The following is a 24,898-nucleotide window of genomic DNA, read 5'->3' on the forward strand; positions in this document are numbered from 1 at the left end:
AGAAGAGAAAGTAAGGCTGAAAGAGCAGCTTCGGAAAGCACTTGAAGAAGTGATACGCAAACATGCCAGTGAGCTGCGGCAAGCGCATGCAATGCTGGATGCAGAGAAAAAGAAGACGCAGCAGGTACGACAGATTTCAACTGCGGTTTTAATGTGAACTTACAGACACACTAGCTTTGCTAATAACTTCATACCTTCTCATTTGCGCCTGTTACTACTGGTGTGAAAGGTGGGCAATCGGCACTGACTTTCTGATTTTATTTCATTTGGAAATATTTAAATGTCGAAAGTTTTTATGTTCTTTTTTCCAATAACAAAAGGCAGAGACTGAGCATGGGATTTTAAGAATATCTTAAGAGGATATATAATGAGTATAATCTGTACGTTTACCCATCTATATTAGTGTGGCTTTATTGTTACGGGGGAAATAAAAATAATTTTCTTTGTGCTGTGTTTATAGACACACATTATTATTCACAATGCAAATCTCCAAGCCCAAGTCCATTCAGACCAATTATGGAAACTAAGCTGCAAAAATGGGTCATTCTGAAATCAGAATCACATTAACATATGACGCATATTCGGCATTCAGAAACTTGGCCCACCCTTATGAACATGCAGAGATTAGCCATCGTATCATAACAAGTCAGTCGCATAAAAAGTCTTAAAGGTACAGAAGCTAAAAACGACCTATTTAAATGTTTAGTTGACCAAAAAATAAAACATAATTTATTCACCCTTTGTTTCATTCCTACATGACTTTCTTTCTTCCATGTAACACAAAAGGAAAATGTTCACCCTCTTTCATGTAATGAACCAGGGGCTTTCAAACTCCAAAAAGAACAAAATAGCATAAACACATTATAAAAGTGGTAAATACAACTCATGTGCTTCTAATGTAAAAGACTGAAATACAAGTAGATAATTTTTTTGCTGAAAAACTTGATTTTGTTGAATGGAATTGAGCAACATTCTGCTCAGAATCTTGGCTTGTGTTCCACAAAAGGAAAAAAGACGGTTTAGAATTAAATGAAATACATTTTATTTTTTTGTAGAGCTAATTCTAAAAGTTAGAAAGGGTGGAAAATGTTTATGTAATATTTAATTAATATTTTGCTACAAGAAAGTGTTCCTGTAGCTCAAACAGTAGTGCCTGAATGTTGTGACACCGATTTCATGATATTAGTTTCCATGGAATGTATGAACTGAGAAAAGAATATACCTTAAATGCAATATAAGGCAAGGGAAAAAACAGCTGCAAAGATGTAGACTATATGCCTTCTTTAAAACAATTAAAAAAGTAACCAGCAAAGCACTATTAAAAATATCTGTTGAAATATTATTGAAATTAAGAGATACTAGTATTATAATGTTGGTTTGACTACAGATTGAGGAGCAGATGAAAACCGGAGAAGAAGAGAGAAAGGCTTTAGAGACAGAGAGGGAAGAGCTACACAACCAACTACAGCTGTCCAACAGAGAGGTAAGTTACTGCAAAGAATACCACTACATTTGTCCTTTGCTTTTCCTCTTAAAAGCCAACACAATCTTTGCATAACATTGTTGACCTACTAATGAATCAGGTCACCACAAATAACTTGAACTACAGTGGATACGGAAAGTATTCAGACCCCCTTAAATTTTTCACTCTTTGTTATATTGCAGCCATTTGCTAAAATCATTTAAGTAAATTTTTTTTCCTCATTAATGTACACACAGCACCCCATATTGACAGAAAAACACAGAATTGTTGACATTTTTTGCAGATTTATTAAAAAAGGGTCTGAATACTTTCCGTACCCACTGTATGTAAATATCAAGCTTTTTCAAATTGGTTTGAAGCTTAGGCAAAGGGAGCATGCTCAGTCCTTCTGCTTAAATACGCAGACTGAGAAGCCCAGAGCTCTCCACATGACCATGATAAATGAGAAAACACAAAGAGCATTTGTAGTGCCCAAGGCACAGGGCTTCGTCTAATGCTTCATCTAATATGCTAGCAGGCTTGGAACTGGGTTATGATAACGAAATAGTGCTTAATAAGTGATAGCTAGGAAGAGGATTGTTGTTTTAGTGCTGTGTTGCAATGAAGCAAGCATCAGTTTGTGCTATTTATCAGAAACCCATTTGTTCTAAGTCAAGTTAAATATATGGATTGTGGTGGTATCCTAGTGTTTAATGATCTAGGTTGGTGCACAAAAGGTTGTAGGTTAAAATCCCACTAGGGACATTTCTTGAAAAATCTAATGCTAGGTTGTCTGGCTCATTTGTTTCCAAGTGTTTCAAACACTGCCCTTAGGTTTGCGTGCAGCTACACCCAAAAAGTACTAAAATGATCTACTAAAGCTCATCTGCTAACATGTTTACAGGATGTCATGCATTTTTCCGATTTAACTTAATAAATATGCCATTTGATGTGTGCTTCCAAAAAACTGCAAAATAATGGGCGGTATCAGTGCAGGTGTATTAAATAGAACCTGCAAAATGATTTATGAATCCTGAAAGCCGTTTCAGAAATGGTAACTGTGTGAGCAAATTAACGGGACTGAAAGGCAGGTAATCTAATTCACGCTGCGCACCATGCTGTCACTTTAGCAGAACTTTGAGAATGAAGAACACAGAGTGTGACAGTACTGCTGAATTGCTGACATATATGTGATAATAAAATATCCTCATGAGTGATTGTTTTGTTCAAAACTATATTTAGAATAGAAATAATAAATTAACTTACACTTCACATTGCCGAGATATTCAAACAGAACTATCATAGCTTATGTCTTAAAAAAGGACTATTTCCTATTTCAATCACTTCATCATTGCTGTCTAACTGGCAGCTCTCTTTCGTAGGACCTGCTGTCCACAACCATACGGGGACAAAAATGCTTGTTCGTGAATTGGGACTCAATTTCCTGTGACACCTTATAAACTCATTAAGATGTTTTTGCTATTTATCAACAGGATCATTGAACATGCCATCAGGCTTCTTCATTGTAGCTGTTACAAAAAAACAGTGCCATTATGAATTATGTGCTTGTCCCGCTTTAAACATAATGGCATTCAGACATTATACACAAATATAATAAAAATAAAATTGCAGAACATTAATGAAAAGGGAAAATGGGTCTTTTTAGTCTTCAACAACAACTTCAATTCCTGTATAATATAGAAGTTTGTAATACACAATAATGATTCAAAAGTTTGGGTTTGGTAAGATTTTTTTATGTTTTTGAAAGAAGTCTTTTATGGTCACCAATATGCATTTATTAGATCGCAAATGCATTAAAGACAATAATATTATGAATTTGAAATAACTTTATTTGAATGAACTGTTTTAATACATTTCCTTTTATTCTCAGTGTTAAAAATGATTAGGCTGCTTAATATTTTGGGGCAAATGTATTGATGAATAGAACATTCAAAGCGATAGCATTTATTTGAAATAGAAATATTTTGTAACATTGATCAATGAAATAAAAGTATTCATTTCTTTAAAAAACCAGAACTGAAAAACTTTTGAATGATAGTAAAGATGATTACAAATTACACCTCAGTGAATAACAGAAAAGAAAAAAAAAATGTTTTCATAAATGGTGACAACATTGCCGGTTAAATAACATTACTTTTGACAATATTACAGGTAACTGAGTGTAGTAAGAAAACAATTTACTCTTACTACTGATCTAGAGAATGGATTCAGACACACCCTATAACAATCCCCATTGTATCCCTTTGAGAAAGAACCTTAACCTCAGGTTGCTTTAAATAAAGACTCTATTCTAAAAACAGAAGATCACTTTCTTTGTATGGCCCACATAAATTATATCAAACTTGAATGGATTCCACCTGCTGTTAAGGTCTTTGCTGATCTAAGTTTTATTGGCTTGCAGATGGCGAAATTGGAGGGAGTGATTCAGACGCTGGAGAGAGAAAGAGAAGAGGAGAAGGAAAGGGCAAAAGAGAGAGAGCAGGAGTATGCAAAGGTGGAGCGGCAGTCAGCATGTGGCCCGGAGTGTGTACGAGTGAAAGAAGAACTGGAAAACACACACAGCAGTATGCAGCAAATACAGGTTCTCACTCCTTTTTGCTCAACACACTCTTCCGTTTGACATGTGGACAAAGTGTCAGTGATGTCCCTTTCCATTACTGTGCAGCTCTATCACACATACTCACAAGCACACACAGATCGGCAATTCCCTTATGGCAGCACAAGGTTCTGCTGATCTCAGCAGATCTGTGCCGCCCAGAGGAAAGAAAGACGTTAATATTCACCTAGCAACCGATCTACTTCTTTTTCTTCCTTAATCCATGGATCTTTCCTTCCAATCATGAGTCTATCCATCCTTGTTCTCCTTTCTTTTTATGTCTCCCACAGGAGGAGTTTGCTGCACAGAAGGAAGTGTTACAGGCAGAGATTTCTGCTCTACAGCAAGAAAGAGACATTCTACAACAGTCCAATCATGGTATAGAGGAGAGAATCAGGTGTGTCAGAATGAAAGTGAGACATGAAGGGACAGAAAGAGAAATTCGCTCACATTACATGTGTGTTTCTAATAGAGCTGTCTGTCAATTAAAATATTTAATTGCGATTTATTTTAATCATGTTATTAATTAATTTTTGGGTCAGTAAGATTTCTCAATGTTTCTTACGCTCACCAAGGCTGCATTTATTTGATCAAAAATAAAGATGAAAAGTTATTTTAAATTGCAATAATATTTGGCAATATTATAACTCTTTTCTATTGTAGCATAATTTTAAACAAATTTATTCTTGTGCTGGTAGCAGCCATTACTTCAGTCCTCAGTGTCACATGATCCTTTAGAAGTCATTCTAAGATTTTGATTTTGTGCTCAAGAAACATTTCTTTATTATTATAAATGTTGACAACATTTGTTCTGCAGGGAACTTTTTTTTTTCAGGATTCATTGAATGTAAAGTTCAAACAACAGAGTAAAAATAAATTAAATAAATTTTGTAAAAATAAATAAATAAATAAACTTTATCACCACTTTTCATCAGTTTAATGCATCCTGTCTTTCAAAAAAAAAATGTTTTAAATAAAAAGTCTTACTGACCACAAACTTTTGAACCGTAGTTTGTATTACTGCCCCAAAATGGATGAATTTCGTTTTTGTATTTTTCTGCAACAGCACACAATGCACTTACCTCTAATCTGCAGTAATTTAATACAAATATTAAATAATTTCACACCCTTTATAGACTTTCTGGCAGAATCAAAAACAAACAGAGCTGTTGTTCTGAATGCGTCATGCCTTATGATGAACCATAATGATTATGATGGCAATTAAAGGCAATATAAACAAAGGGATACAATTATAATAATGTTACAAAGTCTTCAAACACATATTGGTCAATTAAATTGAGAACCAGAACTAAACCATTGTACCGTATATATGTATTAGTCAGATGCGATAATGTGTTAACTTTGACATCCCTAGTTTCTAACAATGTGTAAAATGGGTTTAGAGTGCAATTTTATTCATTTAAATGCAAATGTATGTGTATAGGCTACAGTTTGAGAAGCAGTTCTCTGATCAGATTGTGGAAATGAAGAGAGAAAGAGAGGAAGAGATCAGAAAGATGAACCAACAGTGGCAACACAGAGTTGAAGAACTGCAGACACAGGTAACACACACTGACAGTTTCCTCAGACCCATCATACACACTGTTCACGCTATCAGCATTATTTTACTGTCTCTGTGTGTAGTTGGAGGAGAGGAGAGCACTCTCAGAGAAGATGGAAGGAGAGAGAGAGAGACGCTACGGTAATGGAGAGATGGAACGAATGAAGCAGGAGATCCAAAAGACAAGAGATATGAACAGCACGCTCAGATCTCAGCTTCATTCCACCATTCAAGAGAAAGAGAGACTGATGAGGCAGCAGTTACAAGTGCGTATACACTAGGGCTGTCGGGAGATCAAAAGATTTCTTATGATTCATATATTTATCATTACTAATGAATAATCATTAATAATAAATAACAATTAAACCGAGAGAGCTGCTAAAGGGATATTTAAAAAAAAAAACACAAAAACCATTCTGTCATCATATACTCTCATGTTATTCCAAACCTCTGAGTATTTCTTCATTCATTTGGAACAAAAAAGAAGATATTTTGAAAAATGCTTCATCCATATAATTCAAGAAATTGGGGTCCAGTGATGTTTTGGATCCCAATGACTGTGTGGACAGAAACCACTGAAATGATGACAGCGCACACACACACACACACACACACAACTGTGGAAAGAACTCTTAATGTTAGTTATTTTATGTTGTCCTGTAGGTGGTAAAAGAGGAAGATGAGGACGAGGAGGATGGAAAGGCTACGGGAGAGAGGGAAGAGGAGAGGGAAAAGCGGGGGTGGCGTGAGCGAGAGGAGGAGTTGTTGCGTGTGGAAAGGTTAAATCACCAGCGTGCTCTTCAGGCCCTGGAAGCACAAGCCAATGAAGAACTTCAGTCGGAAAGACAACGCTTGCTCACACAGCACAAACTACAGCTGGGTAACCATCACACCCCATACAGAATGTTTTTTGCAAATATCATAGTCACATTCTTGAGTACTTACTTACTATAATACTTACTTATAGATACTATAATACTACTTACTTAAGTCTATTCTACAAAAAGGGCACAAACAATCTCCCCTAGTCATCCAGGGGCTGGGGGCCTTATCACACTACCAATGGGGCAGCAAGATGGTGTAAAATAAGACAAAACAAGGTTTAAAATAAGCTGAAAGCATATCTCTATAAGCTGAAATCATATGTCTTATTTTAATTAGTTCCCTTAACAATTTTTAAGAACCAGGGTTCTCATGATATTGGACAACCCAAATATACTGTATGAAGGAATTTTACATTTGTGATTTCTAGATCTGAAAAGGTTAAAGTGGAAACCATGAACAACATTCAATTATGGACTGTATTTATTTAAATAATTATTTTAATTATTAAAAAAAAATGTATGAAAATAATAATAATAAAAAAAGAAACAGCTTTGTCAGTACTGATACACCGGAAATACCTTGGTGGGTCTTCAAATATCGTCGTTGACAATGGGGGGCCTTGGGTGATGGAGTCAGAAAGGTTGAAGACCACTAAGACATAAGGCAGTGCATATTATCTAACACAACTCACATGAACAAAAGTATAACAAAATAACACATACTGAATATTGTGCACTATACATAACTACAGCTAATCAGCAACACATTAGAAGTAAATTAGCGTTTTGACCCATGGCATTTCAGTTTAAATTAGTTTAAATATTTATTTCTTTTTTTTAATACAGACATTAAAATTAATGAATGAACATGAATCAATATAACTCTCCTTATTTAAAAAAGGTTTCTGGCCTACATTTTCCAATTCATCCTTCAGCCTCATCTTCTATCGTTAGGGATATGAATTAGAATGAATGTTAATCAAAGGACTAAAATGGAGCGTAATAATGTTCAAACGGCAGACAGAAGAGAATAGCAGGATATCTTTGTTTATTAAAAGGTTTATTCGTAAAATATGCTGATTGCCGTATTTGCAGAAATATTCTAAAGGCTTTATTAGAATATTGATGCTAATTGTAAGTACTATCATTATCTGTCATAATGAGTAAGGTATATAAAACAAGTTTGTGTGAAAAAAACCTTATTCCTTAAAGGGGTCATATGATGTGATTTCAAGTTTTCCTTTCTCTTTGGAGTGTTACAAGCTCTTGGTGCATAAAGAAGATCTGTAAAGTTGCAAAGACTAAAGTCTCAAATCAAAAGAGATATTCTTTATAGAAGTTAAGAGTCAGCCATGCCTACATAAAAAGGCTCGTTCTAACACGCCCCCACATATCTACGTTACTATGTGGAAATATTAGCATAATGCCGCCCAAATGTGCACGCAAAGAAACACACACAAATGATGGCCCTGCAGCAGGTACACATACAAACCGCACAGACACACACACACACACACACACACACACACACACACTTATACCGCCTCAAGGGGTTCATCACTCCACGTCTCTCTCTTTATTTGTCTCCTCCTCAGGATCTGAAGCAGCAAAACCGCTTACAGTCACTAGAGAGACAGCTGGATGAGAAGAGCAGCGAGGTTCAGGAGCTAAAGAGAGAGAACGAAGATCTGAAAGAACGCATGAGTGCAGTCATAGCACAGAAAGTAGAACAAGATGACCATAAACACAAGAGGTCAGTACCAAAATAACTACAAGCACAATCACACATGGAAGGTCAGTAACAAGATGACCTCAAACACGCACATAGACAGGAGGTCAGTAACAAGATGAGCACAAGCACACTCACACAGGCGTCAGTGGCAAGACTGACTGCTAAGTACACATTGCTGCTTATTCTGGTTAAGAACTGCTTACTTATGCCCATTATTCACTGACAAGGGGCCCATTTGAAACTGTTCCATATGTTTCCACTACTCTGCATTGGCTCCTTAAAGGGATAGTTCTCCCAATTATTTACCCTCATGTCATTCCAAACCCATTAAACGTTTATCTTAGAAACACAAATGAACATTTTAATTAAACCTGAGAAATTTCCGTCTTCCATCTTAGCTTCCGTTGACCATATTTGATGTGCTCTGTGCGTGCATTGATCTATGTTTATGTGAATAAAAGTCTAAATTAAATCTGATCATCATATAAAGCTATATGTTCCTTCAGAACACTTGGATTGAATTGCTCAATTCATATGAATTTCTTTAAGAATGTCTTTATGAACTGTTTGAAGCATCAAAGTTCTGAAGGAATGAACTTCCAGGGACTTAAATATCTTAGAATTCATTAAAAAATATCTGTTACTGGTTTGAGAGTAAGTAAATGATAACGGATTTTTATACATTTATTTTTTTGAGTGAACTAACCCTTTAAACCTGCTGGTGTCAAACCAGGAAACACTAACATAACAGTCCTCATCAAGTAAAGGTTTCTTAACAATAACAACTTGGTTTGGCCAGATTGACACAAAAAACTTGGGCACTCTACACAGGATGCAGAGAAGACATGCATGTTCAGTTGATCTTGTTTATATGCATGTCATTTGCACATTGGCTTTGGGCAGTTTATTATTACTTTTGTCCTCTGTTAGTATCTAAAATCATTTTATTTTGTTCAAGTTTATTTAATTAAATGTCATGCTTGAATTGATTGAAACCAGTTTTATGTGTTATATATTAAATAACTACTGGTATCTTGTGATGGCATGAAGAAGCTGAATTAAATTACAATAGCTTTTAAATCTGTTTTCAAAACTCATAGGACTTCTAAATTTAAGTTGTAGGCAGACAATGTACTTTAGTAACATTGCCACTTATAACATTGTTCACTTTGCCAATTATGAGAGTTTTTAGATCTTTCTGCTCCACCGCACACATGAACGATTTAGGTGGAAAAGTGGTATTAAACAGAATGTCTGAGCGTAAAGGGACTAACCACATGCTATGTTTTTATGTGACGTTTAAGGCTAAGTAAATCTGATATCTGCTATACTGAGAACAAAGCAGAATATACATGCGTGATATTGATGTATTGTGTCTGATGTGCAGTTTCTCAGAGGAATGTGATGAGGCGGGTGAAGCGGTTGGGTCGGATCACAGGAATAACATGGAGAGTGTGAAGAGAGAGCACAGAATGGAGATCCAGACCATAATATCAGACTTCAGCACCGCCCAAACACGACTACAGGCCCGCATAGTTGCCTTGGAAACAGAGTACCTACTCCTCCCACATCAATAATGCAAAACACAAACCACACATACATACAGAATTAACCCAAGCAAGACAATATATGGCAATGGCTTGTGACTTGGATTTCCTTCAGATTTCCACAGAACTGAAGAGTTAAAATTCCACACATTGCATGCTAATTTATGAAATATATTGGCTAATTTAATAATAACCGTCGCTATAAAAATGCAGTACTTCCAGGTCTGTTTAACATATTTTACTATATTTTACCACTGCTTAACATTATACTGCATCATATAACAGACTCATAATTACTAATTTGAAAAAAAGTTGTAAAATAACTTAGTTATACAACAAAATACAGTTCAAATACACATACAAGGTTCTGTTAAAATGATTCATATTATCTATATTAGAATGTCATGTTATACGAGTAATAAAAGTTTGAGTGTTTTAGTGCCATATTAAAATGTAATATTTTGTAATAATGAAAGAATGCTACACCTTTATTCTAGTCTATTCCTAGTCTAGTTGTGAGATTATTCTCTAAACATTTTTTTCTTTCTTTTTTTTTACTAAAATAGTTCAAGTGATGCATTTAATTTCTTAATGTTGCATTTAATTAATATTTGTGTCTGCTTTGTGTGCTTGTATTTTATGATTGTAGGTTGAGAGAAAGGGAAGAAAGGGGAAAGAGGAGAGTAGAAGACCTGCACACAATTGCTAAACTACAGGACAAACTCAGCGAGAGAGACCAACTCATCAAAAGTCTAGTGGTTAGACACGCACATACACAGTGAAATACGAGACACAGGATGCTAGTACCCTTCTGTCTCATCACATCATTTTTTTTTTTCTATTTCAGGAGGACCTCCACCAGATATCCCAGCATCCAACTCTGTGCAGCGATGAAATATTTAAGCCTTATGACTCTAGGACACAAGCAGGGACCCTCACACCTACTATGAAGGTAGCACACATTTACACTTTTTCAAATCCCATTCCATCCATCTGGTATCATTCAATATCTAAGCGTGCTTTCACACTTGGTTCGATTGCTTGGTCCGAACCTGAATTTGATTGCTCCCACTCCCCCTGCTGGACAGTGTTCACATTATATTATTTGGGTCGTTTGCGTCATCAAGCCAGCAGCTGTTTACCCCGTTGTTTAGTAACGATGGCGCAGGAGAAGACGGCAAAATGCGTAGCATTGCTCTCTTAAGTTTTATATTTATGTTTTTGAACCGTTGGTTTTGTTTCCAAAGCTTCAGTACATAACATCACTTACATCTGCCTTACGAATGTATTGCAAATGCTCTAAAGAACTCTGAAGGCGAACAGAAATGAGATATACGGCTCTGTTTGCAGCGCGTCAGTCACGCTCGTCAGGAAAGTGAGTGAAACACACAAACACACATTTTTATCAAATAATATGTCCATTAATAGCGGTTCACTTTCGTGATTTGGTACGACTGCGTTCACATCAGCAGCGAACCGTACCGGAGTTCACTTGAACCGTACCCCAGACCACCCCTTTTAAGCGGACTCGGGTACAGTTTGCGGGTGCGCACCCGAGTTCGGAAGACCGCGTTCACACCATCCAAACGTACCAAACTCTTGACGTCAATCAAACCCGGGTATGCACCAAAAGTGCTAGTGTGAAAGCACCCTAAAAGAACATGTTTATTAAAGCTTGGGCTTAATCTGTTGTAATCTGCCTTTTGTTTATAGAAAAAAGTGGTTGAGGAAACTAGCATCCCAAACTTCTGCTCATATGATGGGGGGTCATCTAAGGCCAAATGCTCACCAGTTATGGAGCGTGGCAGTCTGGAACAGTGCGGGCGAGGGACCACCCTAACAAGGACACACACACCCACCTCCCCTCATTCTGAACACAGAGCCTCTATCAGACAGAGCCGCCCACCTTCACAAGAGGTGCGACATCAGCCGCAGCTTAAAATCACCTACAACCAGCACATCAGGTAATCACCCACAACAGCCAATCCTGAAATCTCCTGGAAACTTTTTTTTCTTTTTGAGGTAGATAAATACAAATCTCAATGTATGGTCTATGTTGCAGCACACACATAAGGAGAATATTTGCAGATTATCTTGCCTCAAATCTTAAACATGCACACACTACAAGATTTTAACATCGTGGCGCATCACACACTACAAGATATTATTAAGATTATCATGCCAGAGGGAGCGCCTCACGTGATCTCATGCAGCAGATCGTCATTGATATTTCAGTGATGTTTACATATGTTAGCTAGTGTGCTAGCTGCTTTCTACACTCACCCGGTACATTCAAAACTGAGGCGATTTCTGAACAATATTTGAGAGAAATAGGCCTTTTGTGTACATAGAAAAAGTCTTAGATCTTTGAGTTCAGCTCATGAAAAATGGGGGCAAAAACAAAAGTGTTGCGTTTATAATTTTGTTCAGTGTACATATTTTTCATTGATTAGATGCTTTTATCCAAAGCAACTTAAAAATTATTTGTATATGGTGCCTTTTCTGTTCTGAGATAAATCATCTCATATTGTAAAACATGGTCTGAAATTGCTTTAAAAAAAAACATCCTAATAACTATTTAAATCTAGTGTTATTAACTCAAACTATTAAAACAACAAATTGTTAAATGAAATATATCTGACAAAATCACATAACAATATTACTTAAATTCAAACCAAAATTAAAAATGAAATAAAATGCAAATATATATGAAAATACATGCAAATATAAAAGCTAATTTGAAATAATGAAATACTATAATAACATTAAACAATACTAAAATAGCACTCTTCAAAACTAGCCCAAAGACAAATAAAAGCTCCTTTTTATCTTCTATTCAATATACAATACCTTTTTTTTTTTTTGTATGGCTTTTTGTATAATCAATGTAGCAGCACTGGACATTAGTAAAATTAAAAAAAAGGCAGTGGCTATTTGCACTAAGTGTAAATAGCGATGGATGCTATTTACACAGTGCAAATAGCAGTATTTTAACGATATGCTATTTATACAGTGCAAATAGCTATAGATTATATTCTCTGCCAACAACAGGGCTCTACGCTTATTTTTCTTTAAAAAATTTATTTTTTTTTATTTAAAAGTTAACTTTTCTAAATGTAGGAGCACAGTCAAAAATGTAGGAGCACCTTCTAATCAATAATCCAACATTTTTACTTTTGTAATGGCATTTTTCTAACTTTATTAAAAGTATGTCATCTTTTATGTCAAATTTAAAAAAATATATATTTTATAAGCTTTTTAAAAATTCTAATTAAAACTACATAATAAGAACAAGTAGAATAAGAAGAATAAGTTACTAATCAAATGAAATCAGTATTAAAATTCATTTGTACAGAGGTGGCACAGAAGAACACAAAAGTGGCTTGTAGGTGTATTTTCAGACATTTAATGAGGATCAGAGGTGGCATGAGTGCAATTAAATCCATAAATTCATGTTAAGATTAATGTTTTTAAAAAATGATGAATATAGAAATATTAAATGATTTAAAGAAAAGTTACTTTAAAAATGAAACTAAAACTGCCAGCAGGTGGCGACAAGTCACTGTTTTTATCACTGAATCATTCATTCAATTGATTAATTCGAACGGCTGAATCATTCAGGAATGAAGCAAGTGACAGGATTTATGAATGGGTAATCATGAATCCCTCACTCACTAGATTCGTTTAAAAACGCAGTTCATTCATAAACGAGACACCGCTGTGTTTGAATGGAGATGCGCAGCGGCTGAGCTGTGACTTTTTCAAACTATTTTCGACGACGAAATAGAGCAAAATCAGACAATAGTATATTGTCTGTTATAGTCAGACAATGTAAGTCACTTAATATTAACTTCTTGTCTATTGTGACTGTCTAATGACTAAGACTGACTAATGACTGTCTATTGTGTTGTATTAAATCAGTAACACATTTACACACTCCCTTAAAAATCATTAAAAGCTGTCACTCATCTTAGCTCATCGCAAACTCACATTTATAATCAACTAATCTCTCTACACTGCAATCGTTTTTTCTTACACCGTCTACACTTTGCTTATGAAAGGATTCATGAGATATGTCTGTGATACAGTACTCAATGCTGCAAAAACACGTAGAAACCTTTGAAGTTCCCCTCAGTGATCACAATCACAAATATGATGAAGATCTGGTCAGTCGCACTGGTGCTCCTAAATATGTTTTCATAGTCGCACGCAGTAGTTTTCAGTCACAAGTTGGATGACCAACTATATTTGCCAAAATGTGTAGTATACAATAGCATACTATAGCAATAATTAGAAGAAGCTGACACCGGAAGCCTTGCACGTTAAAGTAAAAAATTGTTCTGCCCACTTTTGCATTAAAAATTAGGTACATACATTTAAAAAAAAAATCCATATTAGACATGCTTTAACTATCTATTTAGCTGCTTGAGCTCAAAGTCTTATAAACAATAAAAACACAATAAAAAAACGTTTCCTGAAAAAATCTCAACTTTTTTTTCCTTTTCTCTCAAGATGTCACATTTACATTTCCTGCTCTTATTTATCTTGTACTTTTGTTTCAGGACTCCAGCTGAGCAGAGGGTTATTGAAACAGGGCCTGATGGACAAGACCCTCAAAAGCAGGAGTGGTTCACCAAATACTTCTCTTTCTGAGGTCCCACAAACCTTCGTCCATATCTGTCCCAACATTTTGAGTACAAGCTCACCAAAGTCACCTTTTTCTGCATAATTACACTCAACTGCAACTGCAAGCTAACACCAAATAAGCTTTTCTACAGGATGCATCTCACTTTTATCCTGTTGATCGAACAGCAGCACACCGGCCCAATGTCTTAAAACGTTACAAAAATGAAGAGATTATGCATTGAACCATGAAAGAACTTTAGATTACTCACGTAACGCCGGTTCTTCTAATCGCCGTGAATTGGGCGTGACAGACCAATCATGACAGTGATGCGGGAGTCCCGCCTCCCTCATATATATATATCGCTGCTAGCGGTCCCTACTTCATTCTCAGCATATCTCTTCTCCATGCTGCTGTAAGGAGGGAAGTGTGGTGAGATACCTCACTCATGTTATCAGAGAACCGGGGTTACGTGAGTAACCTAAAGTTCTCTTTCAAACATTCGTTCGGTATCTAACAATGGGATATAGACAACTCCCGTATTGCAGATATGCTGTCTGAAGCAGGCATGTCAACCAACTCAGTGATGTGTGATAATAATAACACAAGCCCTCCACTATTCCCAGAATCGAACAGAGACATGTACGTTTTTTTTTTTACACACTTAGGACGGAATGCGCCAATGAAGGCTCCATAACATCCAACCTATAAAATCTGACAAAAGCCGCCTCACAAATGTCTTGAATTGAAACGCCCTTAAACACCACCCATGAGATGGCTAACCCTCGGGTACTATGAGCCCTCAGCCCCTCTGGAAGACTGAGACCCATGCTATTATAACTCAATATAATAGCTTCCACCACCCAGTGGGACAGGCGGTGACGAGAAATAGGTTTACCCTTATGAGAATCAGCCCATGAAACAAATAACTGATTACTCCTTAATCCCTTCGTCCTGTCCACATAATGACAACACACAGACAGGGCACAAACAATGAAGCCGCTCTTCTTCCGATGAGGAAAAAGGCGGCGGATGAAAATCCAGTAAATCTAAGTCTACAGGCGAAAGCTGACTCGCTCACCTTAGGCACAAATGCTGGATTGGTCTTGAGAGTTACTCGCGAGAAATCCATAGCAAACAGCATAGAGGAGTTATGAACCGACAAAGCATGAAGTTCACTAACTAGTTTTGCGGTCTAAAGAGCAAATAACTAAGCAACCTTTAGCGAAAGGAGCCTTAAATCAATATTGTCTATTGGCTCAAAAGGAGGCTGAGAGAGTGAGTTAAGGAACACCGACAGCTCCCACGGCGGAATCAGCGGCTTTGAAACCCTGTTCAGACGCCGCGCACCCCTCATAAACCTGCACACAAGAGAGTGCTGACCTATTGTATTTCTGTCAATCCTCACATGGCATGCAGAAATAGTGGCAAGATAAACTTTAACATTAGAGAAGGCTCTGCCCTTATCTAAAAGTTCATGCAGAAAACATAACACCTTTGCCACCGAACAGTGAAAAGGAACAATTTGCCTTTGCTCGCACCAAAGCTAAAACACATTCCATTTGCCATTATATGCAGAGCGCGTCGAAGCCGCTCTCGCATTTTGAATCGTTTCAATCACCCTCGGAGGCAAACCCGTAACACCTAAATTCAACCTCTCACGGGCCAGGCCCAAAGAGCCACTTTGTCCGGTGCCGGGTGAAAAATCTCTCCCCGCGCTTGTGAGAGGAGGTCTCTGCGCAACGGGAGAGGCCAAGGTCAATCGTGCAGGAGCTGGAATATCTCTGTCAGCCACAACTTCCCTGGCCAGTTCGGAGCGATCAGTATTACTGAGTGACCACACTCTCTTGCTCTTTTTAGAGTTGGTACGATCAGACTCAGTGGAGGAAACGCGTAAAGCAGTACGCTTGGCCACGGGTGAGCCAAAGCATCCAGACCCATAGGTGCACAGTCTCTCGCCAGAGAAAAGAATAGAGGGCAATGAGTATTTTCGTGCGAGGCGAAGAGATCTACGGCAACTCGGCCGAACCTCTCCCACAACTGGTTCACTACCTGAGGTTAGAGAGTCCATTCCCCGTACAGAGGATTCCCCCTGGACAGGAGATCTTCCCCCACATTCATTATTTCCGGGACATGAGTTGCCCGTAATGAATGAAAATGCTTCATGCCCCACACCATGAGTTTTCGTGCTAGACTGTGAAGCTGAGGAGAACGTGTTCCCCCCCTTGCGATTTATATAAGCCACCGCTGTTGTGTTGTCCGATCTGACCAAAACGTGGTGATTCCGTAGGAACTGCATGAAATGTTTCAATGCTAGAAACGCTGTTAACAGTTCCAGGAAGTTTATATGTGCGTTCTGTAGCGAGGCAGGCAATTTCCCTTGCGCTATTCTGCCCTCGCACACTGCACCCCAACCTGTGCTCAGTGGAGGAAACGCGTAAAGCAGTACGCTTGGCCACGGGTGAGCCAAAGCATCCAGACCCATAGGTGCACAGTCTCTCGCCAGAGAAAAGAATAGAGGGCAATGAGTATTTTCGTGCGAGGCGAAGAGATCTACGGCAGCTCGGCCGAACCTCTCCCACAACTGGTTCACTACCTGAGGGTGGAGAGTCCATTCCCCATACAGAGGATTCCCCCGGACAGGAGATCTGCCCCCGCATTCATTATTCCCGGGACACGAGTCGCCCGTAATGGATGAAAATGCTTCATGTCAAAATGGTGCCCCACACCATGAGTTTATGCTAGACTGTGAAGTTGAGGAGAACGTGTTCCCCCCCTGGCGATTTATATAAGCCACCGCCGTTGTGTTGTCCGATTTGACCAAAACGTGGTGATTCCGTAGGAACTGCATGAAATGTTTCAATGCTAGAAACACTGTTAACAGTTCCAGGAAGTTTATATGTGCGTTCTGTAGCGAGGCAGGCAATTTCCCTTGCGCTATTCTGCCCTCGCACACTGCACCCCAACCTGTGTGTGACGCATCTGTAGTTACTACTTTTCTCAGAGAATTCGCTCCCAGCGGAGTCCCTGATTCGAGAAAAGCGCGATCTCTCCAGCAGCAGAGAGCTCGCAGGCAATGTGATGACACTATCAATTTGTGGTTGAGGTGGCGCTTTGGACATAAGCGCTGTGCTGCTACCCAGCACTGAAACTCACTCATTCGCAACAGCCCAAATGGGATGACAGACACTGCCGTGGCCATCAGCCCTAGAAGACGTAAACAGTCTGAATAGAACTTTTTTCCCTCTCTGGAAAAGGGAGAGACAACCACGAATTGACCTGATGCGCTCCTCTGATAGAAACGCTTGATACAGGTCTGAGTTCAGCCTGAGACCCAGGAAAATTATTTCTTGCGTGGGCACTAAGCAGCTCTTCGTCTCGTTTATTTTGAAGCCTAAGCCTTTTAAATGAGACAAGCAGATTTGTATCAATCTCCGCCTGCCGCTATGACGGAGTAGAGAGGAGGAGATCGTCCAAATAAGCTGACACTCTGAGACCCGCTATTCTCAGCGGTGTTAGAGCCGCCTCGAACACATTTTGTGAAAGTTCTTGGGGCTAAAGCCAAACCGAATGGAACTGTCAAAAAAGCGTCCTTCACATCTACTGATGTAAACCAGTCTCTGGGACGAATAACATTGTATAATGTTTTTATTGTGAGCATTTTGAACTTGTACTTTCTGAGGTGTTTGTTGAGGTTCCGCAAATCCAGAATGGGACAGAGACCCCCCCCTCCCTCTTTTGGGAATGACAAAGTACCGGGAGTAAAAGCCGTGCTGGCTGTCCTCCCGTGGCACCACCCGAATTACTCTTTTACTCAATAAAGAGATTATTTTCTCCTCTAAAATCCGAGCTGACTCCCCTTCTGCTGTTGACATTAACACACTGTTGAGAAAAAAATAGAACCCCATTCTATCATAGATAATACCCAAGGGTGTACTGCGCATGCGCTGCAGCTCTCGCTCACTGATGGTGTGGCACTATGATCTAGCTGCAGATCTGGGGGTTGCAGCTCTGATCTGGGAGTATTTGTGTGTATTTTTGTTTTTATTTTCACACAAATCTGTGCCCTTGGCCCACTAACTGGATGCACAGTAAACATTTTTATTTATTTCAAATGGGAACACGTGTAAACCTTCGTCCTCTCTCTTGCATAACCCATCTTTATGAGTCTTTAGACGAAATCATAGACCCGCAAGCACACGGGCGAGAGGGATCTTTTCCCTTCGCTGTGCCACTGGATGGGCTCGCAGTCGCCATAACAGAGATGAAAAACTCCGGGAGATTAACGAGATCACCACAATGTGCCTCTCGATATCGGGTCTTACAGCAATTATTCCCTTAACGTGAAGGAATAATTAAGAGTGCTTCATGCACTGGTTCACACCACAAAGATATAGATATAGCAGAAAGAAAATATTCACTTTGACAGAGAATATTTCCCCCCCAAAACAAAAAGCAGCCGCGTTCGGCGACGTACCTAAAATGCGACTCGCCCGTGAACAGTTAAGCGGCAATTCTTATGAGGATCTGCTGAGGATAGCTTCCAATAAGGATCTTCACGGGGAAGAGAACGAGAATGATGTAGGGACCGCTAGCAGCGATATATATATGAGGGAGGCGGGACTCCCGCATCACTATCGTGATTGGTCTGTCAACCAACAGACGTGGTGTAATTGGTGCTTCCAAGATTGGTCACGCCCGAGGCGATTCCCATAGTGAGATACTGAACGAATGTTTGAAAGAGAACTCGTCAGAATGATAAAGGACAACAGGACACTAAGGTCATAGAGTGGGTGGGCATATCAAAGAGCAAAAAGAAGAGAATGTTCCTGTGCTGAGGCTTCCTCCATGGATGTTGTGGTCTATCCTTGCACATTATGCCTCCAGCACAAGGATGATCAAACAAGGTCTAAAAAAAACTGAACAGGTCTGCAGCAAATCCAACATGGACAACTATTAATTTATAAAAATGAACTGCCAATTCTGGATTGCTGGAAATGTGGTGTGGAACGCTGAGACTTTTCTTAATAAACAAAAATGAGAATGCAAGAACAGCTGGTTTTGCCATACTATGCCAAAACTGTAACTATTTCAAGATAATTAATGTATATCAATAAATTACATTTTTTTTTTTTTTTTAATTGCATGATTGCATTTTCTTTATTTGTTTTTAATATCTTTTTACAGAACATTAGAATACTGTACTTGCCCTGGACTGGTCATTCAAAATATACAGGTCTATCTATTGTGTTAATTAAAACATAAACGTTTCACTGAAATAATTTGCAGTTCATAAGAGCTTCTGTAGCTGACGGATAATTGAGTATCTCTGACTGGAAAGATTTGAGGGCGCTCTTCAGTGTCCTCTGCTGGTTGCTCTGGGCTTTGCTTTTGTATTTCATGCTCAACAGTTTATCAGCCAGATAGTGCAGCCACAACACATTGGAATGAGGATTATAGTTGGACCAGCAGTTACTAAGACAGAGAAAATGAGAAAAACAATGAGAATCAATCATTCAGTGGTTTAGAATGAAAGAATTTTAAACAAGTTTGGTCTAAGGCTAAAGCACATACTTGTTTTCTTTCTTCATTAGACGGTAGATTTCAAACTGATAATCTCCCTGACCCATAAACAACTCCTCATCATTAGATATATCACATGACACCGTCAGTCCATCTAAAACAGAGAGAGACAAACAAAATGATTTCCAAATGTACTACATTTTCGTATTTATTTGTATTAGGCTGTAAAAATGTGTTCAGCTCTTACCAAAATGTTACTCTTCAATTTTTACCAAAATATTTGAATATAGCTTATAAACAACAAAAAAAAAAAACGTATGACTGTTTTATAGACAAACATTAAATAAAAGTAACATTCATTTAAACTAAACATGGCAGGAAACAGGGTTGCAAATTTAGCCTAAATATAACTCTTAAAAGGATAACTTTGTCAATTTTCAACCAGCTTTATATTGTTATGGTCAGTAAATAAAAATGAACAATTTGTACTCTTTTTTCCATGATACTTATGCTACCTTCATTAAAGCAATACAAAGCGTGATAAAAATCTGCAAACATGTCCTTAAACAGCTAGCCAGTTTGGGACCAAATATTGATTTGTAGTTAATATATGAGAAATTTGCAAATTAACATTTGTAAAAACTGAAATAATATTAAAGTCTGCTATAATAAATTCTACAGACTGTCAAAATTATGTTGCTGCATGATTTTAATTGTTGTAAAGGAGAAAGTCAATGAAGGTCTCTGAATTCAGGACAAAAATCACAATTTTATGAGTGAGGCTAGGAAGACATGCAAAATTCATTTAATGTATGTTAACATCTACATCTATAGTAGTTAATAAACATGGGATTTGTGACTCTAATGCTATGAAGATGCAAAGGAGAAAGTCAATGAAGGTCTCTGAATTCAGGACAAAAATCACAATTTTATGAGTGAGGCTAGGAAGACATGCAAAATTAATTTAATGTATGTTAACATCTACATCTATAGTAGTTAATAAACATGGGATTTGTGACTCTAATGCTATGAAAACAAGTCACGAGGGCAAACTATTTGCACTATAAAGAGTAAGAGAAAGAGTTTCGTCTTAGACTGACCGATCTCCAGGCGTGAGAGTGAGTAGTCGATAACGTTGACGTGAACCCCTCGTGTCTCTATGGAATGCACTATTCCATTCAGAATGAACTCATTGTGCTTGTGCTTAATGTTCTTCACCAGGATGTTTCCCCAATGAAGATCTCTGAAACATCAGCACACAACATTTACATCAGCTTACACAGAAAAGTTTTTTTCACATGGTACATTTATAATGAAACTTAAATTTCAGCTTTAAACATGTTACCTGTGTTCAAAGCACAGCGCTTGCTCAGCTACAGCCAAAGCTGCAGTGACTTGATGTAGAACACTCTTGGCCTGGACCATGGAAGATAGCTGCAATGGTACACACAAACAAACTTTTAAGTTGTCATAATGATACACTATAGTTCCAAGTATATGGACACCCCACTTCTAATTAACAGGTTTAGCTATTACAGTGATTTTTAAAGGAATAGTTCACCCAAAAATTGAGATTTATTTTTCATTAATTACTCGTCCACATGCCATTCCAAACCATAAGACTTTTCATTTATGTTTGGAGGATGAACTTATTTGTAATTAAACCTGAGATTCCATCAAAAGCCCATTCCACAAAACTTAAGACAGTTTAAAAAGTTCATAAGTAATCCATATGAATCAAGCAGTTTAATCCAAGTCTTCTGAAGAGACAATGACTTTATATAAGAGACAGATTTAATTAAGGTTGTTATTCATATACTGTATAAACTAGGGCTGCACGATATTGGAAAACTCACATTGCGATATTTTTTTTTCTGCAATATATATTGCGATATGAAAAAAAAAACAGATGACTTCAATAGCTCTATTTGGAAAAAAAATCAGTGATTGGGGTGATTTTGTAGGTGAGTAAATCAGCATAGGAAATAAACAAATTACAAGCATAGATAACAGAACAAAGATACAAATTAAATAAGCAGTGCTTTATATTTTTCAGGTAAGTCTAACAGTATTCAGGTACAGAAATTGAATAATCAAATGTAAAATAACTGCATAGTTTTCACTATAAATTAAATCTAATAAATCTGTGTTAAAGCTACAAAAGTTAGTGTTCTTTGTGTTTTGTTGTTTGATTAACGTTCATGACACAGAAAGCAACAGGAACATTAAACTGCTGTGAACCAATATACTGTTACACATCCATTTTCTTTCTCAATTGTTTACCTTCACCTAAGCCATAAGGCGTCTGCCATTGCTAAGCGACCGTGACCTGCGCTCTCCACAAAGACGCAGAAGTTTCAACAAAAGATAAATGGATTACCAGCACTGAAAATCGCTTGCAGTAGCTCTGCTACTAAATGAATTTAAAATTGGTATCTCTGTATAGCTGTCGCGTCGAGAAGGGTATAACTGCAGCCTGGAGATCTCCAAATGGGGGCAGGAACTCCAAAACGGGGTGGGAGCTGTAAAGTCTTTGCGCGAGGAGACCCCGCCCCATTTTGGAGGTTATGCCCACTTTGGAGTTCACGCCCCATTTTGGAGATCTCCGGTCTGCAGTTATATCAACTTGGTCGTGTCCGGTGTAGACACCGTGTCTGTGTGTGAGCAAAGAAAACCATCAGTATAAATATAACGAGCAGTATACTAAACATCGCTCATCCTGCGATGTGACTATCGCAGATGTGCACATCGTGATATCGATGCTGAAACGATATATCGTGCAGCCCTAGTATAAACATTCATCAATTCACATACACTGAGCTCTATGTATGTGCGTTAATTATCAAAGCTGTCATGTCCCTTCAGAAGATTTTGAGTAAACCACTTGATTTATATGGATTTCTTGTACATCCTCTATATGAGCTTTTTAAAAAATTTGGTAATAAGGACTTTTTCCGAAACTTAAATCTTTCCGGTTTCATTAAAATATTTGTTTCAAAGATGAATGGAAGTTCTTATAACTAAATGATGACAACATTTTAAACCATACAATGACAAAAGCATCAGTGAGGTCAGGAACTGATGTTGGGTGATGGGGCCTGAATTCACCTCAAAGGTTTTCAGTGGAGTTCAGTCTTCACAGAAATTACTGGAATAGCACAACCTGTATAAAGAAGCAAAAAAGCAAAACTCTTGTGCAAGGTACCTTTCCATTCATGTTCTCTAGATCACTCCCTCCAAACTCAAACTCCAGGATTAAAAACAGCTGCTCGTCATCAAAGAAATCTGTGCCAACAGAATAAATACATTAATAGACATTAAATGTCACAATACAATTAAACAGCATACAAATTGTTTATACTTTTAGCTTACCAGGTCTGTCATTCTCAGATCCCTTCTGGCGGTCAAACTTGTCCCAGGCTTTGAGCAGAGCTTCCGGATAGCGTCCACGAACACAATATAGACTAGAAAGTAAAGGAATAGTTTACACAGAAAGGACAATTAAAAATAAATAAATACTTTTCAAAACAAAATCACATTCTTCATGTGTTCTTCATTCTTATAACTATAACACACACACACTTCCATTCACCTCATTTTATACCCAAGCTAGCTTAGAAAAAAAAGCTGCATACTTGTTGAGCCCAATGAAACTGTCTGTCTTGTTAAACTCCTTCGTGTTAAGGCTGCTCAGCTCTCTGTAGGGACATTGGAGATGTGTATGAATATTTACACACCATTACATTCAAATGTACAATAGATTTGCTGAGCTATGCCAGACTTCCTACTTGGAAATGATGATTTCATGGAGGATTTCACCAAATGTTTTCTGGTGTTCACCATTGACCTGCTGACTGCCTTCTACTGGGATGATCTACAGAAATTACATTCAAACATCACTTTTGTACAATCATTTTTGTAAGTTTAAGAAATAACAATAATACCAAACTTTTAAACTTCACCAAACAAATGACCAAACTTCTATTCCTACATATATAGATGTACATATAAGTTCACAATTTATTTGAAATAGTACATTTACATTAAAATCACCTTGTATGTCAGACAGTAGTTAGTACGCTTCTACAATAAAACCATATGTGATTAAATTGTGCACTTACTTTGAGAGCAACAGTCTCGTTGGACTCATTTATGGTTGAGAAGACCTCTCCAAATGTCCCTTCTCCGATCTTGTTGCAGTGTTTCATGCGAGCTGGAGGGATACAGTCACTGAAGGAAAGTGGGCCGCTCTGCTGACATTCCTGATACACTTTTTCTGCATCACTTATATCTTCGTCGTATGAAATCTGGACCATAGACAAAGAAGGACCATGAACAACAAAAAAAAAAAAAAAAAGAGAATAGAGACAAAATAAATCAATGAGTGTGTGAGAGTATACTCACTCTGGATAAAAAGTAAAAAAAAGAAAAACAATGTTCTATAATATGTTATACCATATTGCAGTTACATTTTACTGTAAGGACTTATTTTCTGTCAGGACCACTATCGTCAAAGATGATTGACAATTAGCATACAGTATAGATAGATTTGTATGCGTTTTGTGTGTTTGAGTGTATATACATAAATATACTCTTTTTTTACCTGTCTTAGTCCAATCAATACAGGAACGTTTACAAGTCTTAGGGATACAGTTTCCTTACATCAGGGGTGTGGACTCGAGTCACTTGACTCGAGACTTGACTCGGACTCGAGTCGCTTGCTCTTGACTGGCAATAAGCCAGAGACTGCATTCAGGGAGCGCTGGATAGGCTAGTATAAATTACTGGAGTAATAGCATAACTTACGACAAAATAAAAATTTTTTTTTTTAAATAACAAATTACATGATTCATCTAGTAGCGATCTCCGCTCGTGAAAAGAAGTTACATATTTTAATTGCATGTGCATTTTTTTTTATTATTTAAACCTCCAGTAACCCTTAAATGCATGAATGTTTCGCCAATCATTATTACATATTCGGGTCTTTAGCGACCCGGACCTATATATA

The 24,898-nt window shown here is 37.7% G+C and overlaps 2 protein-coding genes across 4 annotated transcripts in view; one reads left to right on the forward strand and one right to left on the reverse strand.

Moving 5' to 3' along the window:
- LOC107695781 (protein FAM184B-like) overlaps window positions 1-14,652 on the forward strand; it is a 25,019-nt gene extending 10,367 nt beyond the window's left edge. The window contains exons 9-22 of the mRNA XM_016495825.1: window positions 3-124; window positions 1,388-1,483; window positions 3,885-4,064; window positions 4,370-4,476; window positions 5,524-5,641; window positions 5,724-5,906; window positions 6,304-6,564; window positions 7,913-7,942; window positions 8,060-8,217; window positions 9,584-9,748; window positions 10,393-10,501; window positions 10,591-10,695; window positions 11,457-11,707; window positions 14,306-14,652. Of these exons, the coding sequence (XP_016351311.1) occupies window positions 3-124; window positions 1,388-1,483; window positions 3,885-4,064; window positions 4,370-4,476; window positions 5,524-5,641; window positions 5,724-5,906; window positions 6,304-6,564; window positions 7,913-7,942; window positions 8,060-8,217; window positions 9,584-9,748; window positions 10,393-10,501; window positions 10,591-10,695; window positions 11,457-11,707; window positions 14,306-14,396 (1,976 nt within the window). The 3' untranslated portion in view covers window positions 14,397-14,652. The remainder of the gene's footprint in view (window positions 1-2; window positions 125-1,387; window positions 1,484-3,884; window positions 4,065-4,369; window positions 4,477-5,523; window positions 5,642-5,723; window positions 5,907-6,303; window positions 6,565-7,912; window positions 7,943-8,059; window positions 8,218-9,583; window positions 9,749-10,392; window positions 10,502-10,590; window positions 10,696-11,456; window positions 11,708-14,305) is intronic.
- Window positions 14,653-16,803: 2,151 nt separating this feature from the next.
- The window catches only part of LOC107695683 (uncharacterized), a 26,549-nt gene continuing 18,454 nt past the window's right edge, over window positions 16,804-24,898 (reverse strand). For all 3 annotated transcript variants that reach the window (XM_016495698.1, XM_016495707.1, XM_016495692.1), the window contains 9 exons: window positions 24,012-24,197; window positions 23,679-23,764; window positions 23,526-23,588; window positions 23,263-23,354; window positions 23,096-23,175; window positions 21,236-21,324; window positions 20,991-21,133; window positions 19,942-20,044; window positions 16,804-19,842 (listed from right to left, as the gene is read on the reverse strand). In XM_016495698.1, coding sequence (XP_016351184.1) covers window positions 19,638-19,842; window positions 19,942-20,044; window positions 20,991-21,133; window positions 21,236-21,324; window positions 23,096-23,175; window positions 23,263-23,354; window positions 23,526-23,588; window positions 23,679-23,764; window positions 24,012-24,197 — 1,047 coding nt within the window. In that variant the 3' untranslated portion in view covers window positions 16,804-19,637. The remainder of the gene's footprint in view (window positions 19,843-19,941; window positions 20,045-20,990; window positions 21,134-21,235; window positions 21,325-23,095; window positions 23,176-23,262; window positions 23,355-23,525; window positions 23,589-23,678; window positions 23,765-24,011; window positions 24,198-24,898) is intronic.

This window comes from Sinocyclocheilus anshuiensis, unplaced genomic scaffold (assembly GCF_001515605.1).
Source record: "Sinocyclocheilus anshuiensis isolate Anshui unplaced genomic scaffold, SAMN03320099.WGS_v1.1 scaffold517, whole genome shotgun sequence".
Lineage (NCBI taxonomy): Eukaryota > Metazoa > Chordata > Actinopteri > Cypriniformes > Cyprinidae > Sinocyclocheilus > Sinocyclocheilus anshuiensis.